The 20,833-nt window shown below is 44.3% G+C and overlaps 1 protein-coding gene across 7 annotated transcripts; it reads right to left on the bottom strand.

The window, feature by feature from the left end:
• Window positions 1–323: 323 nt before the first annotated feature.
• Window positions 324–20,627, bottom strand: washc2c (WASH complex subunit 2C). Of its 7 annotated transcripts, none has more exons than XM_056292401.1 (31): window positions 20,509–20,627; window positions 19,094–19,237; window positions 18,721–18,885; window positions 18,301–18,369; window positions 16,501–16,674; window positions 16,231–16,324; window positions 16,052–16,113; window positions 15,906–15,959; window positions 15,694–15,801; window positions 15,483–15,567; window positions 12,007–12,066; window positions 11,751–11,875; window positions 11,550–11,622; window positions 11,280–11,333; window positions 10,970–11,155; window positions 10,720–10,871; window positions 10,433–10,534; window positions 10,179–10,271; window positions 9,968–10,072; window positions 9,754–9,858; window positions 9,324–9,493; window positions 6,999–7,116; window positions 6,398–6,856; window positions 5,383–5,511; window positions 5,125–5,226; window positions 4,869–4,949; window positions 4,556–4,615; window positions 3,711–3,941; window positions 1,412–2,116; window positions 1,110–1,281; window positions 324–999 (listed from the first exon to the last, which is right to left on the bottom strand). In XM_056292401.1, exons 2-31 carry the CDS (start codon window positions 19,235–19,237, stop codon window positions 854–856), a joined length of 4,383 nt encoding a protein of 1,460 aa, XP_056148376.1. In that variant the 5' UTR covers window positions 20,509–20,627; the 3' UTR covers window positions 324–853. The 7 variants fall into 7 exon arrangements, with proteins under 7 accessions (XP_056148376.1, XP_056148379.1, XP_056148377.1 ...); XM_056292404.1 differs by having other exon boundaries at window positions 10,994–11,155; XM_056292402.1 differs by having other exon boundaries at window positions 11,751–11,872.
• Between the last annotated feature and the right edge of the window lie 206 nt (window positions 20,628–20,833).

The following is a 20,833-nucleotide window of genomic DNA, read 5'->3' as shown; positions in this document are numbered from 1 at the left end:
CAAACTGAAGAGTGAGATCAAAGCGTTCGTTAACACAAACTAAAAAAAAATGCTTCATCTCCGTGGCTCGGCCTTCCTGCTCATGTCAGGGAGGAAGATGCTGATCAATATTTTAAGTCTAGACCGGATAATGATAATCTAATTACTTCAACCACTGGTCCCACACTTTTAAACAATGAACTCAAAGCCCTTTCTTCAAAAACCATTTCTTTTACCCATTCCAACACCACTCATTTCCTATCAACTTGTGTTTTCATGAAAGCATGGACTTGGAAATGCATGCTTGAAAAAAAGAAATCTGAAAAGATAACACGCATTTCAGATAGCATAAAATGTTTCTTTAGTTAAAAATGAATTTCCTTTACATCACAGCCAAAGTTAAGAAATGGATGAATTTCAGATTAATAAAAACATTGTCAAAATACCTAGTGCAGTAAGTAACACATTGATATCTCATTACCTTGATATGGCACAAATCTCAACATGGCAAAGCCAATGGACAGACAAAGGGCATCGTGAAAATAAACCATTTACTGTAAATTTCTGCAGGCCTCAAGGCTAAGCATACAGTATGCTTATAAAGTGCTATTATGTATATTAAATTAAGACAAACATTGCTTGATAAGTATTACATATTCTGATCAGCTACTGAGATGATTTTGGAAATGCTGTTAGGTTGATTAGAATCACTTTCATCTGCTCCTTTAAATTTCCTTTCCAAAAATAAGCCACAGTATTCATATAAATAGTCTATCAACAGTGTTATTCCCGAATCTTCAAACCTCATGCCTTTCAAATGACAAAAGAATGACTGCACAATTGTACAAATCAAATACAGATCATCAAAAACAGTTCAGTTCCCCCCAAGAGCATTAAGTGGATCATCAAAAATGTTGCCCGAATCCGTCGCTGCACTGCTGTCGTGGGAGGGCGGGGTTTTCTTAGATTTAGTGGGAGCCTTTGTCACTGGTTTTACTGTACTTGATGAGAAGATGTCATCTTAAAAGAAAATGAAAAACAAACATTATGCAAACTCAATATGTATCTTTCATTAAAAACTGCATTTGTACAATGTCAGACACATCGACTTTATTTTCACCGATGCTTACCCATGTCATCATCGAAGATGGACTTGGTCTCCATCTTCTTCCTGATCTTCTCTTTTGGTCTTGAAGAGGTTGTCAGGTCAGCAAAAATGTCGACGTTGTCATCAAATAAGCTGGCATCGAGGGGCTTATCTTTTTGCTTCTTGTGCGCTTTAGGTGCTGTGGCTACTTCATTCTGGATAAAGTGACAGTCAGTCGACAAGGAGTAACACAGCACTTACTATATCAGCTAATGCAAAAACATTCACCTGCTGGCACAGAAAACTTTGTTGACAGACTAAAAAGAAAAGTAACACTGCTGGTACCTGGAAGATGTCCTTCTTGGTAAAACCACCGCTGGTCTCAGTATCCTTACTGGCTCTGGATACTGGGGTGGAGCTGTTGCTCATTCCAAAGAGGTCTTCTTCATCATCGTCATCTACCATGAAGGAGGAGACCTTGGCTTTGTTTGTAGTTGATTTTGGCTTGACCTTCTGGAAAAGGTTGTCCTCAGGGTCATCAAAAATGGAGGGAAGTGTACTTTTCTCTTTCTTTATTGTTGTACCACCACTGGCCTGATCTTGTGACGCTTTATTTATGTGCTTGGAGGAGGGCGCGGTAGGCTTAGTGCTTTGGGTGGCACCAAAGAGGCTGTCAGAGCCAAACAGGTCATCCTCGTCAGACGACAGTGGTAGTCGAGCGCTACTGCTCTCTTTAGGAGAGTCTTTCTTTTCATTGTTTGTAGACACTGGCAATGTAAGGTCAGAGGGTCTAGAGGACACTTCAGTCAAAGAAGGTAGAGAAGGTCCGGATTCAGGCAAAGTGGTTGTAGCAGAGTTAAGCGGTGCTGAACTGGTCAGGGTCTGGCTAGCATGGCCTGGGTTACGCAAGGTTTGATCAAACAGACTCGGGTTTGACCTCAGCCTGTCGTCTTCCCAGCTCTCTTCCGTTCTCTCCACAGATCTCTGGGCTGCCAACTGCCTGGCTGTTCTAGACTGGGGCCTCCGGTGCACAGAACCTTTGGTACGACTCTGTATGAGAGAAGACATTAAAGAGTTAGTTTGGGTTCCCTCCTTTTTCTCCCCAATTGTATCGGGCCAATTGCCCGACTCTTCTAAGCCGTCCCAGTTGCTGCTCCACCCTCTCTGCCGATCTGGGGAGGGCTACAGACTACCACATGCCTCCTTCGATATATGTGGAGTCGCCAGCCGCTTCTTTTTATCTGACAGTGAGGAGTTTCGCCAGGGTTCCCCCCAGTTCCCCCTCCCCCCTGAACAGGCAACCCAACCGACCAGAGGAGGCGCTAGTGCCACAACCAGGACACATACCCACATCCGGCTTCCCACCCGCAGACACGACCAACTGTCTCTGTAGGGATGCCCGAACAAGCCGGAGGTAACGCAGGGATTCGAACCGGCAATCCCCGTGTTGGTAGGCAATGGAATAGACCGCTATGCTACCCGGACGCCCGTTTGTTTGGTTTTTTTAAACACAATGTGGTATGACTTACAAGTCAGAATATCAATGCATGCACATTAGCCTGATCAGCGAGTCCTGTGTTTGGAGATGTGGCTGCTTGTTGCAGCGAATTGGCAGCTTCTCAGAGAAAAAGGAAAAGGAGCATACAGGGTCAGCTAACAGAACATCTTAAGCAACAACACAACAATATCTGTCATGTATATCAACATCTATCAGATGTGATTGGTGGTGTGATATGTAAACAGGCTGCAGAGCATTGTGATACACTGGCACACAAAATAGATGCAAGATACAGCATTGCTCTGTGAGGAGAGTTATGCATTAGAAATACGAGTAGTTAACATTTTTTTGTGTGTTGTCACTTAAAATGTGTTCTTTTTTTTTTTACCTGACCCTGTTTGCTGTTGTTCATTTTTCTCTGACAAGCTGGCGACTCAGTCAGACCTTTGAACACGCAACTGCTAGCAGCCATACCAAGATATAACCTGGTTCTGCTGAATGACAAGCTAAGGAGGCGTGGGCTTGGCTCGTACTTGGATGGGAGACCGCCTGGGAAAACTGAGTTGGTGTTGGTGGGCCAGTATGAGGTAGTCTTCCCTCTGGTCCTAATAAACAACAAAAATCCTAATGCCCCAGTGCAGTGACAGGGACACTGTGCTGTCGGAGATGCAGTCCTTTCAATGAGATGTTAAAACCAAGGTTCTGACTCACTGTGGTCATTAAAGATCCCATGGCACTTATCGCAAGGAGTAGGGGGGTCCCCCGGTGTCCTGGCATAACTTCCCAACCTGGCTCTCTCCATCTGGCCACCTAATCATCCCCCTGTGTAATTCACTCAATGGTTCCCTCCCTCTCCACCCAAGCTGATGTGTGGTGAGCGTTCTGGTGCAAAATGGCTGCCGTGCATCACCCAGGTGGATGCTACACATTGGTTGAGGTGAGTTTCCCCCTTCACTGTGAAGCACTTTGGGTGTCAAGATAAAGTGCTATCTGAGTGAGTCATACCATCTTGTGTTAGAAAACTCACACTATCTCTTTATTTGCACTCAGCACAAAAAGCTTCTCAAATTCAAGTGAGTGGTTCCAAAAGCAACAAAGAAGATTCCAGAGAAATGTGACGTACAACCCGTGGACTCCAGAACTTACCCTGTTCGCACTCTGCAATGTAGTGATGTCCGTGACTGGAGAGTCAAAGCTGACCCCCACCTCGCTGCCCGCCTGGGATCCCAAGGGGTTAGTGACAGGGCTGGGAGTCAGGCTCGAGCTGGACACCCCCGACGAGGAACCAGGTGCTAAGCCTGGGAGTACACCTACAGCCCCTGGGATATTCCGCACAGCACCAGGAAGCAAAGCACTGGGATTGATCACCAGGCTGGCCTGGATAAGAATGGAACAAAATGACTCATATGATGACTTGTGTATGGGGCTAGAAAACATTCAGGAACCCAAATGTGTGATCACAGATTATTTTATTTTAGGCACAATGTCCCTGATCCAAAGTGAGTGAACCCCACATACCTGCGTATGTCTCAGAACCACACAAATCCAATTACAAAAGCAAACCTTCTCTAATTGTACGCTCTACTTCAAGGTTGCCACGAGCAGTAGGCAAGATTCGGAGAAGAATGCTTTAGAGAAAAATGAGACTTACAAAAATGCAGAAAGAAGAGAACATGGTGCGAAGAAGGAGCACAGTGGCACGATTTAAGAGCTTGTGAAATTGGAAGAAAGCCTGAACAAATGCTCAGTCTGACGAAATCAAATCAAAACAACGCATTATCTTCATCAATCTGACAGTCACGCAGTCTGAGCCAAGCTTTTAGTCGAAACGTTGAGGAAGCAGAGACATGTTTGCTCAGAGCAGGAGCTTCCTGGAAACCTCACAGAGGAAATATGAAGGGAGGGAATTAAAGTAGGAATGGAAGAGTGGGAAATAAGAGTGCTTCTAGCAACTGATTTGATTAAAAAAAAAAAAAGAAAGTAAAAATTACTTGAAGTTTTCCAACTCTTGATGAGGGCTCTTTGGGTTTTACGGGGCTCGATGCAGGTTTCTGTAGTTAAATAACAACACGATTGATTCAAGGTTTACTCTGATACAGGCATATTTTTGTATCAAAATAACAAGCACGGCCTTTGTTGCATTATTTCAACTCAAATAAAAATTAGATTAGTAAAAAGACAAATTTTAACACTATTAATACACATTAGATCAGCATGGCCAAAGTAAACAGATGAAAAGTAAATGGCCACGTCGTTGTGCAAGCACATGGCTTGAAGAAACAGACTGGTCCATGACACACTTACCTCACTTCCTGTTGCCAATTCAGAGCTTTCGAGTTTCAGAGGTGCTTTGTCTTTAGGTTTGCTGGGTTTTTCTGCCACTTTCTAGGGAAAAAAAAAGAGGAAAACATAAGCCAGATGCTCCCACTCTCCCTCTGGTTTCTCATTAGTTTGAGCCATTATCTCATCTAATGTAATAATAATGTAATAATGTATGTCCCGCCAATGAGGTGGAAAAATTGACCTAAGTTCTAGTCATAGACAGTCATAGAATTGCTACCGGAGGTGGAGCTTTGGGCTTGACGGAACTGAAGAAGTCGTCCCCGTCATCATCAGCGAACAGACTGGTTGCATCTGGTGTCACCGTGGTGGGCTTGGTACTCTAAAAAACACAAGTACACATAGCCGGGTATCCTTCACATCATGCCTCCTGGTAACGGCATTTGGGCACAGCTAAGACTAATGCACGCGCATTTCACACCCAGTGCAAACGCAGACAAAGACAAATGCAAACAGGTGGCTCATCTGTCTGACTGACCGCAGCTTTTCCTGAGGTGGCAAAGAGGTCTACATCTGGGTCATTGTCCTTCTGCTGCGTCTGACTGAACAGCAGCTCCTCATCTTGGAACACACCCGTGCTCTTTGTGCGTGGCCGCTCCTCTGCAGGCTGTACACCAAATACACAAAACAAATGAGATGGCAGTAGAAGCAGTGGAGAACAATGTTCTTTCCTGTCTTTTTTTTTTTCTTTGTGGACAGGCGGGGTGGGTTCATTTTGGTTCCGGTCCATTCTAAACTCCTTCCGGAAGCAGGTCCAGTGTGTGTTAAAGTTAACAAAATAACTCTAATTTAGCTAACTGTTACATTTCCATCCATCTATTATCCAAACCGCTTATCCTGCTCTCAGGGTTGCGCGGATGCTGCAGTCTATCCCAGCAGTCATTGGGCAGCAGGCGAGGAGACACTATGGACAGGCCGCCAGGCTGGCACACAGGGCCGAGACACACACACATTCACACCTAGGGACAATTTAGTATGGCCGATTCACCTGACCTACATGTCTTTGGACTGTGTGAGGAAACAGGAGCACCTGGAGGAAACCCACGCAGACACGGGGAGAACATGCAAACTCCACACAGAAAACGACCCAGGACGACCCCCAAGGTTGGACTACCCCAGGGCTCGAACCCAGGACCTTCTTACTGTGAGGCGACCGCGCTAACCACTGCACCACCGTGCTGCTGATTGTTACATGTATCTTGATATAAAAGCAAGTGTGCTGTGACTGGAATTGTTAAGTAGTTTTTTTTTTTGTTTTTGTTTTTTTTACAGGCCAAATGATGACCTGCCATGACATTTGCACTTTTCTGACTGTAGGCTTCATTCTTCAGCCCTGCAGGATGACTGGAACCTTAAACTAAATGAGTGTAAATGATAGGCAGAATCTGAATTAACTCATAGTATCTGTGTATGTAATTGTACACATTTTTGAGCACCTCTGGCTGAAGTGTGTTTGTGGTGAGGTTTGCTCTGACTCAGCCAACCATACAAACCTTGAGTGTGCTTCTGGCACCGGGTTTACTGGTTACAGAAATGGAAGCGTTCCAGTCAGCATCATCTTCCTCCTCCTCCTCTTCCTCATCATCAAAAAGACTGACAGTCTTTGCTTTTACTCTTTCTTCCTTCTTCTCCTCCTCCTCCTCCTTCTTCTTGGGAAGTGATGTGTCATCCTTAGACAGCAGTTCATCGTCTTTGACCACCTCCCCCAGTGCGCTCTTGGTCTGCTCGTTGGCCAACACATTGGCGCCTCCAAACAAGCTGACAGCTCCCACAGGCGTTCGTTTAGTCTCGCCGCCCTCTGATGGTGAGGAAGGGGCTTGCGCCTCAGGGCTCTTGGCCGTTGACGTCTCCTGCTCGAAAGGCTCGCCATCTTCTACTCTCCGAGAGGCTTCCACCTCCTCTGGCTGCTCCGAGTCAAACAGTGACAGGGCTGGGGAGGCCACGAGGGAGGTCTGCAGAAAACAAGAGGAGAGAAAGCCTGACATTCGGGTGTGAGAGTTGGTAATTAAACAGGTACTTGTGGGTCGCTGATGTGACTAAATTACAAATGCATATTTGTGCATTTCATGCAAGAGTATGTCCAGGCTCACTTACTTTCGCAGCTGGGGCTACAGCAGTGGTGCTGGCAGCAGGTTTGAAACCAAACAGGGATCCCTTGTCCTCATCATCCTCATCTTCAAATAAGAGAGCAACTCTCTGAGGCTTCTTCTGACTGTATTAATAGTGAGGCCAGAAAAATGTATGTTTACATGAATAGTTCAAGTTCCACTTTGCTGTCAAGTGTATGGGAACACCAGAACGACCGGGATTTCACTCATACCCAAAACGACCATGAGTGGTCAAAATGGCTGCGCAAATTATGAGCCGTCTTTTTACCGCTCATGGTCATTTTAGGTATAGATCTTATCATAACTGTGTGCAATTGATCTAAAACTAATTTCAATACAAACATGCTATTTCAGGGAGCGGCAGGTCTGTATCTTTTTTCCCCACAAAGTTATTAAAATTTGAAAATCCAAAACCGTCAAAATGATCACCTTGGTCGTTCTAGTGTTGCAATACAATAAAATTCTTGTGCTTTATCGCTCTCTGCCAAGTACAAAGGAAGCCCCCCCCCAAAAAAGAGAAAACACTACACACCTATATAGACTATGTACACAATGATTGTATGAACGTATATAATACATCATATACACAGTACAGCACACAGTAACACAACAATGTAAGCTAAGTGCATCAGCTGTTCAGCAACCTGACCGCCTGCTGAGAGAAACTGTTACTGAGACGGGACGGTGTGTGATTTGATGCTCCGGTAGTGTTTTTTTAGACGGAAGGAGCGAGACCAGAACATGAGCGGGGTGGCTGGTGTCCTTAATGATGTTTTGGGCTTTGCCTTTGCAGCGAGTGGTGTAAATATTATGACGGTGTGGTATTTCCATGCCAATGGTTTCTGCTGCCGTCTTGACAGTCCTGTGAGGCAGTCCTGAGCAGTCAGGTCACCAAACCACACTGTGACACATCCTGTCAACACACTCTCCATGGTACTGCGACAAAAGTTAACAAGTTTTGGTACTCGTACCAAATTTCTTGAGACGCCTCAGAAAATACAGTCTCTGCTGCGCCTCCTTGAGGATGCAATTGGTGTTGCGAGACCATGTGAGGTTGTCTGTGATGTGTAAACCAAGAAACCTAAACCTGTCCAGTTTCACCAGATGAACCATTAATGGAAATGGGAAAGTGATTTTCTCTGATCATTCTGAAGTCAACAATGATTTCTTCTGTCTAACTGACATTTAAGAATTTTTTTTTTCATCATGGCACGATATAGTTAAATCTTCCTCTTCCTTCCTATAGGCCCTCTCATCACTGCCACTTAGTCCATCACTGTGGTGTCATCTGCGAATTTAATGATGTGCTGTTGTCATATTTGGCAACACAGTTGTGTGTAAACAGACTGTACAATACGAGAGGGAAATAGCAGCCCTGAGGCATGCTGGTCCTAAGAACTAATGTAGATGAGTATGTTTCACCTAGTCTCACAGTCTGGGGCCTGCCTGTTAGGATAGCACATAGCCAACTACAAATAGAATTGCCCAGACCAACACCTCTGAGTTTGAGAGCAGAGCTGTAATCAACAATTATCTAATTAATAAATAATTATATACATATATAAATGTCAAATATATTGATATTCCGCTCCTCATTAGTCGAGCACTCAAACCCATTGATGTTTTCGGAAAAAAACGCTAAACATACACACACACACACACATATATCGTGATCTTCCAAGACAAAATCCTCGTCCATTTTAGTGCACCTAAAAACAGCTCTTGTGTGTTGTTAGTCTGTCTGTGTGTGTGTTGTAACGATGGCCTACATATATATATATATATATGCCCTGTGATGGTCTGGTGGCCTGTCCAGGGTGTCTCCCTGCCTGCTGCCCAATGACTGCTGGGATAGGCTCCAGCATCCCCGCAACCCTGAGAGCAGGATAAGCGGTTTGGAGATATATATATATTATATTCGGTCTGTTAAGCATATCTTTTCAGGGTTAAGCAAAATGTTCTTTGAGCATACAGGACTACAACGCACACAGGTTGGAGAGGAATAGGGGAAGAGTGGAATATTTGGTCATTGTATAACTTCTGCCAGATGTGTGTTGTACTTCCCTCAAATTAAATATGAACAGCAATGGTCAAAAAATAAAAATAAAACAATCAGCAGAATCTGTCAAAGACCACACAAAGTAAACAGGAACGGTGAGCTTACAGAACTGAACATACTTGGGAACAAAGAATGCAAATAATCTTTTGCTTTCAGTTTGTTTTTGCCATTGACCGTGCTTAAAACTTGTCCTTTCAAAACACAACTGCACTGCTCCACTGAGTCCTCTCACAGCCAATAATAAATTCATACCTTGACTGTTTTGTTGCAAAAAGGTCATCATCTTCGTCATCGTCAAAGAGGCAGCCCTTCTGGGATGTTTTACCACTGGGCAGGGTGGAGGGGGCACTGGCACTTGGCTTCATTCCTCCAGCCTTGGTTGCTGGCTTTCCTTCACTGGGTTTGGAGCTCAACCACTGGTCCTGTTGTACACACATCCCAAAAATGACACATCATGTACTTCCATTTCAGTCACAGAGTTTACAACAGCATAGTTTATGTGGAGAATAATTAGTATGGTTACTTGTGCGACCAATAACAAACTTTCCGCTATGTGTTTTGCCTGTTATCCATTTAGTCACTTGAACGATATGCTAACTTGAGAAAATCTAATTTGCTTCATTAATTAAACTCAAACTAATCACTGCAATTCATATTGGACATAGTGTTTATATTTTCATACCTCATCATCACTGAAGAGGGAGCTAGGTAAAGTCTTAGGCTGCGGTGTGGAAGCTTTACCTTGGGTGGGTTTTGGTTTGGATTTTGCTACAGATGCAAACAGATCCTGGGAGATAAGAGGACAGGATTATTTCGATACCCTTATTGCAAGGAGACGCTTAACCTATGTCTGTATTTGGTTGGGCGTGTGTACGAATACACATCTCTCTCTTCACCTCCTCTTCATCATCGTCATCAAATATGGAAAGAGGAGCTTTGCTGACTTTGGCCTGGCTTGTGGATTCGGGCTTAGACTGGCTCTTAGGGATGGTTGGAAACATCTATGTGGAGGATAAGCATGAATTAAACATGTCCATTATGCTACAACATTTTCTACATTATGCATTAGGTAGTCCAAACATTATCAATATAGCTTCAGAAGCTTACTTGTGAATCTTCATCATCTGAGAAAAGGCCTCTGGTCTGGGGTTTCTGAATCTGCTTAGCAGGGACCTTCACGACATCTGGAGGAGGCCCATTCTAAAATAAACAACATAAATGTTGGCAAAATAAAAAATAAAAAATCAGCGTTCCAACTTTTTTATATGGAAGGAGACCACATATTCAATTAAAATTATGAGATTGTAACACCATAGACACCAGAAACAAGGTCTGAGGGTTTGACAATGATCTTTTCAGACCTCTTCTGACTCCTCACTGGTAGATGGCTGGCGTTTTCTCAGGCCCTCGGTGAGGATGCTCTTAGTATCTGCTCCAAACAAAGATACTGCTCCTGCTGGCATCTAGACATAAACATTAATTATCAGGATGGAAAATCTTTGCTACCGACAATAGGACAAGCACACTGCCAACAACTTCCCCTGAATACATGACTCACACAAGTCTTAATAGGCTGAGAATGTTTTCTCGCAGAGGAACGAGAAGAGGAGTCAGACAGCAGTCTAATGAAGATTGCATAGATCTTTACCTTCTTCTCAGGGGGTTTAGCTTGCTTGTCCTCTACCTCCTTCTTGGTCTCGGCTCTGGAGTTCTCACTGAATATGTCCACAACCTCACTGTCCTCATCGTCTTCGGCAAAAAGATCCACAGTCTTCTTTGGTTTGGATGTCTCCTGCCCAGCTGAGCAATGACAACATAGTGTGTAATGATGGGTGTGTGAGGTGAGGATACCACGCAAATCGGGGCTGAAGCATTACAGAACCAATTTTTGATCTTACACACTGAGCAGGAGTTTTTCACACTTTTGTCACTGAAGAAGTCATCCTCGTCATCATCTTCGTCAAACAGCCCACCAACTCCCGTTGGGACCCGTTTCGCGGCTGCCACTTTTGGTTGGACTGAAGTCCCGTTCTTCTTGCTTCTAACTGAATCGGACTCATTGTCTGAACCAAAGAGGCCGTTATCTAGGAGGGAGAAAGTTATTCATTTTGACTGGAGTCCATCGAGTAACAATTTTAAGAATGTGGTTTCATAACCAGATGGAGCAGCGGTTTCAGCATGGTTCACACTTCACATTTACAGTTTTACCTGGGTGTACTGAAACAGCGCCTGATGGAATCTTCTTTCCCGGCTGGCTAGATTCTACCAGGGAAAAGGAAGAAAGTAAACAACCAGCCTTCCAAAACTAACGCCAATTGTGATTCAGGAAGAAAATATCATGGTTCATCTTTAGGAAAGAACTATTCAATGCATGTATTCATCTGTCTCTCTGGAGGATATGCAAACTTATTTCAAATAACACCATGTGCACTACGGCAGTATGGTACTCCGGATTTCTATATTTGCTAGCCATCTTACTTGATGTTAGAGTGGTGCTTTTTGTTTTTTCTTCGGACATGGGAGGTTTCGGTGCCTCAGAGAAAAGATCCCCCTTGTCAGCAAAGCATCATAAAACAAGAGTCAGACTCGTAAATATAATAGCCATAGCCAAGGATTTCTGTAATGTGAAAAAGGAGTCAGCAGAGTAAGCCGCAAAATTCCATTCGGGGGTAAATGCACCTCAAAGTCATCGTCGAACAGGCCTTTCCCTCCACTGAAGAGGCCGCTTTTGCCTCCAAATGGAGAGAAGTCATCATCCTCCATCTTGGGTGGTTTAAACATATCATCGCTGTCATCTTCAGCTGCTGCGACAACGTAAACAAAGGGACTGAGCTTCATATATGACATAGATTGCTTTCACAGGAAATGGCGTAAGGACAAGTATAAATTGTGACACAAATGCATGAATCTAAGGGATGATGAATGAGTGCCCTACCGGCTGGCCTTGCAGGCTTTGGCTCTTTCTTGCCTTTACCTTTCTTCTTAGATGTCAATGCTTCCAAGACATAAAATGGTCAAATTTTGATAAACATGAATGTGCAGATGCAGAGATGGGAATGATCCATGACATATATTTTCACATAATGCTAACACACTTTGAAAGAGTTGGATGTGAAAAAGATGTGAGGAGAGTCTACTACTACTATTACTTTCAGCTGGTGCTGTTAGGGGTCGCCACAGCAGATCACCCGTTTCCATCTCTTCCTGTCCTCTGCATCTTCCTCTGTCACACTAACCACCTGCATGTCCTCCCTCACCACATCCATAAACCTCCTCTTTGGCCTTCTTCTTTTCCTCTTCCCTGGCAGCTCCATATTCAGCATCCTTCTCCCAATATACCCAGCATCTCTCCTCCACACATGTCCAAACCACCTCAATCTTGCCTCTCTTGCTTTGTCTCCAAACTGTCCAACCTGAGTGGTCCCTCTAATATACTCATTCCTAATCCTGTCCTTCTTCCATCACACCCAATGAAAATCTTAGCATCTTCAACTCTGCCACCTCCTGTCTTTTCATCAGTGCCACTGTCTCCAAACCATATAACATAGCTGGTCTCACAACCATCTTCCCTTTAACTCTTGCTGGTACTCTTCTGTCGCAAATCACTCCTGACACTCTTCTCCACCCACTCCACCCTGCCTGCACTCTCTTCTTCACCTCTCTTCTGCACTCCCCGTTACTTTGGACAGTTGACCCCAAGTATTTAAACTCATACGCCTTCATCACCTCTACTCCTTGCATCCTCACCATTCCACTGTCCTCCCTCTCATTCACGCATAGGTATTCCATCTTGCTCCTACTGACTTTCATTCCTCTTCTCTCTAGTGCATACCTCCACCTCAACCTTCTCACTACAGATCACAATGTCATCCGTGAACATTATAGTCCACGGAGACTCCTGTCAACCTGTCTATCACCACTGCAAACAAGAGAGGGCTCAGAACCCAGATGCAATCCCACCTCCACCCTGAACCCATCCGTCATTTCTACCACACACCTCACCACTGTCACACTGCCCTCATACATGTCCTGCATCACTCCTACATACTTCCGACTTCCTCATACTAGGGCTGTCAATGAAATTTCCAAATGCGAATATATAACCAAATTGCATAAAAAAAACAACAACATTCGGGTGTGAAAATTAATGTTCGTTTGTGAAAAAAAAAAAAGCAGCACTACCGCAGCTGTCCGCCATGCGAATTCTCGTGACAGCCTTGGCCGCTGCGCTGAATACGCTGCATGACGGACAGGAGTCACACAATATCACTTTCAATGGTTGAAAGTGAAATTTAGGTCAAGCTGAAAACGAGTGAACAATTCAACAACAACCGTGTGGTAAAAATCTTCACAACTCGGCCGCTGAGAGAGTGATTTTTCACGTCGAACAATCTAAAAAGCCCCGTTTGGAAATACTTCAGATTTTGGTCAGAAAACAGAAAAACTGTGGAACCTCGAGATAAAGTCACATGCAAGCTATGTAAGCTACAGTTAGCTTACCATTCCACCACTAGTAACCTGACGGCACAAAGTTTTACGGTAAAGGACATTATTAGGGGTCCAAGCAGCAAAGCTGGCGGAACCCTATTGTATTTGTTAGGATTATTATTATTTTTCTCCGCTAAAAGTGTGTGAGGCTCAGCAACCGTAAGTCCTAGACCAACCAACTTTGGTACGTGGATTCCTATGGCCCCCCCCACTACTCAGGCACCACAAATCACCTATGTCAGCCAGATGGTGGCGCTATAACAAAGGGTCATGCGTAATTCCCACACCATAAGTCAGATCAACACAAAACTGCACAGACCTATGCATCTGAATGTGCTCTACAACTTTGTTATTGGGACCACATATGTCAGCCATATAGTTTGCCCGCCATTTTGACTTGTATTAGTTTGGGCACGGTTTCTCAGCTAAAAGTGTCTGAGGCTCAGCAACCATAAGTCCTAGACCAACCAACTTTGGTACGTGGATTCCTATGGCCCCCCACTATTCAGGCACCACAAATCGCCTGTCAGCCAGATGGTGGCGCTATAACAAAGGGTCATGCGTAATTCCCACACCATAAGTCAGATCAACACAAAACTGCACAGACCTATGCATCTGAATGTGCTCTACAACTTTGTTATTGGGACCACATATGTCAGCCATATAGTTTGCCCGCCATTTTGACTTGTATTAGTTTGGGCACGGTTTCTCAGCTAAAAGTGTCTGAGGCTCAGCAACCATAAGTCCTAGACCAACCAAATTTGGTATGTGCATTCATACGGCCCCCCACTACTCTGGCACTACAAATCACCCATGTCAGCCAGATGGTGGCGCTATAACGAAGGCTCATGCTTAAAAGGCCATAACTCCCACAGCATAAGTCAGATCAACACAAAACTTAATCGACCCATGCATCTCAATGTGCTCAACAACTTTACTATTGGGACCACCTGTCAGTCATATAGTTTGCCCGCTATTTTGACTTATTTGGTGTGGAAGCGCTGCAGCTCTACATACCACACGCCAGGACACCTGGGTTTAACGACATACTTTTTCTTTTTACGGCAGTCGGCTAGGACGCAAGAAATCAAACACCGTCTGGTCCAGTTTTGGAAACTCTGGCACATGTTTCTGAAGCAATGGAAGTGTTACGACATTTTAAAAAATTACGGTAATCGTCTAGGACACAGGCAACCCAAGTAATCCGACATTGTCATATCTAGTTGGAGACTCGGGTAGGCTACTGTTTCTGAAGCAAGATTCTTCAATCTTTATTACATTACCAACAGCGGTTTAGTTTCATGTTGAAACGGTAGTCTATTACAGGCTAGGTGTATAAAAGGCCCCTACGTATCATAGCGTTAATTATTTACGTTGGGTGAAGGTATATGATCATGAGGACAAAACCATTCAAATTGCTCCATAGGGGGCGCAACAGTGCCAATGCTTGGACCCCTCCCAACGCCGCTTGCGGCTTTTTTTTATTTGTTTATTTTGTATTGTGTAGGTATGTAGAGCTTTTAAAAGACATGTTTACGTTGAAATAAATATACCACTACAAGTAGTTATGTCTCTTGTTGTATTGGTTTGCCCTCTTATGGATATAATGCGCAAAAAATACGTTCGAATGGGTTTGAACCCGTTATTTTTTTTAGAAGGAATAATATGTAATTTTTGGGCAATTTTGACAGCCCTACCTCATACTTTACCACACCTCCTCTTTCGGCACCCTGTCACATCCTTTCACTAAATCCACAAACACACAATGTAAGTCCTTCTGACCTTTTCTACACTTCTCCATCAGCATTCTCAAAACAAACATCACATCTGTGAGGAGAGTCTTAAAAAAAAAATTCTAACTGACAGGTAGACAATAAGAATGATGAAGAATGGAGACGATGGTGACTGCAAACAAGGACTCACATGTGCGATCTTCATCCTGCTTGCCAACTGGTTCACTTTTGATGCGGGCTGCAAGCTCATCAGCAAATGACGATGAGCCTCTGTTCTAAAAGAAGAACGGCAAACTCTAGTAGCCCGTCTTAATACTATAGTTATATATAAATAAAATTATATAGGTTCTTTTTAATAATCTAAATGAATCTCTAAAATCTTAAAATTACAACAGACAAACCTTTCTGTCATCTTCATCATCCTCTTTGTCTGACTCTCCAAATATGTCAGAATCTTCATCCTCCTCCTCGTCTTCTTCCTCCTCCTCATAATTTAGCACAGACGACTTCTAAGTGGGTATGGATGGGGTGGAAGACGATGGTAAATGATTAAATTTGATTTACAACAACAGAAATGTAAACCCTATGTTTGACGAGGTGAAATACAACGCACCTTCTTAACACTGCTGTGATCCTCATCCTCCTGACCGAACTCCTCATCTGACTGCTGTTGATATAAACAGTATTCTTTTTTAACTTTATATACAAGATGTCAACAAATTAACTTGAACGATTCTTGATAATAAGACAGAATCTTACAATGGCGTCTTTACTGTCTTCGCTCTCAATTACACTGTCTTGATCACTGTCAATGGACATGTCTGGAAAGCGAGAGCAATATTTCAGCATAAGAGTCATCATCTGACAAGCAGCGATAGCGTGCGACTGCTGACATAGTCTTAACTCTACACATAAAATCACTGCTAAGGGTTTATCACCATCACTGGAGAGGTCACCAAGTCCAACATCGTCTTGCTCCATGAAAGCCTGGGAGCCAATAAGGTATGGTAGCGGCCTGTCCACATAAAGGTCCTGACAGAAAGACAGAGAATAGTTTTTAATTACAGTCTGCTAAGCTCCATTCAGGAAACAATCCATTGCGCTAGAAAAATAAAATCAAATAAAAATATTGACAATACACATAAAACCACACAGTCTTCCTCAGTGAGTGTTTAACATTTTTCCCTGTTCCAAGATCACAAACTCACCTTGGGTTCCAATATGGCCTCCAGTTTGTCTGTGGCCTCTTCGTCCTCCGAGTCCGAGTTTCCTGCTTTGATATCCAACTGCTCAAATGCAGAGTCGAGCACCCGCAGACCAAAGTTCACCGCTTCCTGCATCTTAGGAATCAACTCTGCCTCTTTCTGCTCTCGGGTCTTCTCCTTAGGGAAAACACGAAAGTTGTGGGATTTTGCAAGAAATGTGGGTAACACCTTTGCTGAATTTAGTCATGTTCTTAAGGAGACCAATCATTCAGAAAATAGTACATCTTCAAACTTCCATCCTGACGATCATTTTTTGTTTGTTTGTTTTGGATTTTTCCCACTTTTTCTCCGAATTGTACTTGGCCAATTACCCCCCTCTTCTGAGCTGTCACGGTCGCTGTTCCACCCCCTCTGCCGATCCGAGGAGGGCTGCAGACTACCACGTCTCCTCCGATATATGTGGAGTTGCCAGCCGCTTCTCATCACCTGACAGTGAGGAGTTCCGCCAGGCAGACGTAGCGCGTGGGAGGATCACGCTATTCCCCCCAGTCCCCCCCCCCCAAACAGGCACCCCAACCGACCAGAGGAGGCGCTAGTGCAGCGACCAGGGCACATACCCACATCTGGCTTCCCACACGCAGACACGGCCAATTGTGTCTGTAGGGACGCCTGACCAAGCTGGAGGTAACACGGGGATATGACCCGGCGATCCTCGTGTTGGTAGGCAATGGAATAGACTGCTATGCAACCCGGACGCCCCTGACGATCTTTTTTATATAACTTACTGACACCAGTGCTGATCCTGGTAATCACTATAGTGTTCGAGCAATCCAAATCCCACAGAAGCAATGAAACAGAGTCATCAGTGCTGTGTCAGTGCCTTCTCTACCGCAGAACAATGAAATAGAGATTGAACCCATTAAAATGAACAACTACAAAAGTTTTCATGATTCGGATATTCGTGAATTTTGCTATTGTCTTAAATATACCAGCATTGGATCAAAAAGAACAATTATTCATTCATTCATTCATCATCAGCCGCTTCTCTGGGGTCGGATCGGGGTGGCAGTAAACTAAGTAGGGCACTCCAGACGTCCCTCTCCCCAGCAACGCCCTCCAGCTCCTCCTGGGGGATCCCATGGCGTTCCCAGGCCAGATTGGACACGTAGTCCCTCCAGCGAGTTCTGGGTTTACTCTGGGGTCTCCTCCCAATTGGCCATGCCTGGTAAACCTCCAAAGGAAGGTGCCCAGGCGGCATCCTAATCAGATACCCGAACCACCTCAACTGGCTCCTTTCAACACGAAGGAGCAGCGGCTCTACTCCAAGCTCCCTCCGGATGTCCGAGCTCCTCACCCTGTCTCTAAGGCTGAGACTAGACATCCTACGGAGGAAACTCATTTCAGCCGCTTCTATCCGTGATCTCACCCTTTCGGTCACTACCCAAAGTTCATGACCATAGGTAAGGGTTGGGACGAAGACTGACTGGTAAATTGAGGGTTTGCCTTCCGGCTCAGCTCCTTCTTCACCACAACGGTCTGGAACAATGTCCGCATTACTGCAGATGCTGCACCAATCCGCCTGTCAATCTCCCGCCCCATCCTACCCTCACTCGTGAACAAGACCCAGAGATACTTGAACTCCTTCACTTGAGGCAACAACTCATCCCCAATCCCAAAAGAACCAATTATCCGCGTGTAAATCTTCAGGATTGTAACTTTAAGCACATCGTACAATACGTCTCATAAATGTAAATCTGTGATGCTGCAGGAAAAGAGGAGAAAACAGGGATGAGCTGATCATACTTGCTCAGGCTGCTTCTCCACAGTGTCAGCTTTGGGTGCAGTATCTTCCACCTCTTCATCATACACTCTCTAAATAAGTAAGCCAAGATTGTTGTTAGATAGATGTATAGCTTACACTGAAATATGTTCACTGAAAAAAGTCCTACCAATTTCAATTCCAAAAATGTGGCGTACAAGTAGCGATAATATCCTATTGTATATAAGCATTAATAAAAGTATAATAGGTAAAGCTGTGGGGCAGGACAGACAAAAATTCCAAAATATCCCAAAGGGACACTTCCCTGTCAATGCCACAGTTAGTTACAATTTTTATATGTAGATACGATTTAAAGTATAACCAAATCTATTATCTATTTAAAACAGGTCGTTTCCACCTCTCCTACCCTTGAATAAAAGAGAAATTAACTGATAATGGATTACATTTTCTATGAACTGTGTGTTGGAAAGCATGAGGAAGTCATTAAAAACGGAGTGCAAGCAGCTGTCTGTGGCTTTTGTGTCACGAATAAGACCATCCAGCTGCTTTTCGATCTCATGGGTCTTTGAAAGCATTCTCTGGGAGAAGTCTTGCAGGAACAGGAAGAGCTGCAAACAGGAATAACATGTTAAGAGTTTATCTACAGCAGTAGGCTTGATAACATTTGCAACAGTCACAGGCTTAAGTTAAAACCACAGAAGCTCTCATGACTTCAGCCCTGAAAATACAGGAATGCTAAATAAACACTACTGGAAGCAGCCATTTGTGAAAGACAAGGATGCATTAAGGCCAGTGCCAGTATAGTTAATATCTCACCCCTGAGTCTGCTGCCAGGGACCAATTTGCACTGGTTTGGCGGATCTCTTCGAGACTCCAGGGTCTCTCCCAAACCTGAGCATCTATCCCAAGGTGGTTACTCTGGGTAGGGCCGTTTACCGTTCCGTCGGGCAGCCCGCTCATCTGTAACCATGATTATGTGTTATTATTCATGGCGAAGCAGTGTTGGGTCTAAAACTCTGGAATAGTCTCGTATTGGAACTGGGAAAAGCCGCCTCAGTAGCACCTTTAAGCATGAACACGTTTTCATCCCTTCTAACCCCTTCTGATTTCATCCATTAGCTGTTTAATCTGCTGTTGATCAATTCTGAGCTCTATTTTAATTCAATCAATTTTGTTTTGAGTCACGCAACTATTTCATAATTTCATGATATATTCCTTACTCAACTTTTACCAATGTAAAGTGCATTTTATTACATGACGTCATCAAGGAAGTTATTCTTCAAGACAAGGTAACAACAAGCCAGCTAATCATTTCATGATCTAGTATGCATACAAGGGTGCATCTTGTGTGCACCCCTGTATGCATACTAGATAGGTAATTATATGCATGCTTGTATGCACTTATATACATACAAACCGGCCTGCATGCATACAGAATACTCTTTATTAGTCATTTTGTACATACATACAAATGAAATAGACTCTCTGCATTTAATCCATCCTAGCAGGGGACCAACTCCACTTATTCCCTCCTACTGCTTATGTCGGGGGCACAGACTTCCACAGCCTTACACTCATTTTACGCACGCATGGTTTATCCCATTTACCATAAATCACCTATAGTCAACATTACTCCGGCCATTTTCCAAATGCGTTTTTCCATCCAGACAGCCATTGCTTTCCATTCATTTCATCACGGAACCGACTGCCCTTTATTTTGTCAAAGTTAAAACTATGCTATCGTTGCGGGATGAGGTAGTTTAAACGCAGGAGGTTGATTCGAGACGTTTTCCTTCTTTGGCAACAAGTGAAAATGACTAAATGTCCACTGTAACGGATTGTTGATCTCAGGCAAGTTGCAAGACAGCAAGTTGATTTTCATCCTGTGCTGAAATGAATGGAAACCGACGGCTTCCTTGGAAGGCAGGGGGGGGGGGACGCAGTCAAAAACAAGGGTAAAACACCACGACGCGCTTTGGAGCACGGTTAGAAGCGACGCAAATGGTACAGTTGTGGTAAACGAGCAAAGCCGTGCAAAAAAAAAAACAACCCAAAAACGAAACACCGCAAAGCCACGAGCTAAACTAAGCCAGCTAAGCCTAACTAGCGCGACAGATCCGCTATGCTCATGCTAACAGGTAAGCTAACGGCTAACCACTAACCAAAGAGTTTTCCCGGGGGGAGGGGAGTTGACACCGTTCACGCTGTCGGAAAAGCCAACAGCCAATTACCTTCTAAATTATCGTCCGCGGCGATGAGGTGAGAGCAGAAACGACGCGAAAGCGACTGGCTTTGAATCTGGTCTTGTCTTTTCCTCATCGGTCCTCTGACAGATCGGCCATGTTCTCTCCGCAGACAGTCAGCTGACCGACCCGACGGCGCGGGCGAGTGAAAGTGGGCGGAGCCGGCGAACAAACCAAACAGATCCGAGGCAGCCGGGATGACGCGCTTCCTCCGGCTCGAGCTCAGCTTGTCTGTCAAGTCAGTCAGTCGCTGTCTTTATTCGGCGCGTCACGTACGGTCCAATGCGCTTGGCGTGAAGTGAAAGTGCGCAGA

Source organism: Lampris incognitus, chromosome 13 (genome assembly GCF_029633865.1).
Source record: "Lampris incognitus isolate fLamInc1 chromosome 13, fLamInc1.hap2, whole genome shotgun sequence".
Classification (NCBI taxonomy): domain Eukaryota; kingdom Metazoa; phylum Chordata; class Actinopteri; order Lampriformes; family Lampridae; genus Lampris; species Lampris incognitus.
The sequence above is the reverse complement of the archived record's forward strand: the minus strand, read 5'-3'. Positions and strand labels throughout refer to the sequence as shown.

Excerpts from the sequence above, each read along its gene's own strand:
- washc2c (XM_056292401.1), bottom strand. The coding sequence starts at position 19,237 with ATGAGCGGGCTGCCCGACGGAACGGTAAACGGCCCTACCCAGAGTAAC. Across the intron at positions 15,960-16,051 it reads AAGACAGTAAAGACGCCATT|CAGTCAGATGAGGAGTTCGG; the intron begins GTAAGATTCTGT and ends TTATATCAACAG. Across the intron at positions 6,857-6,998 it reads CTGTAGCCCCAGCTGCGAAA|ACCTCCCTCGTGGCCTCCCC; the intron begins GTAAGTGAGCCT and ends TGTTTTCTGCAG.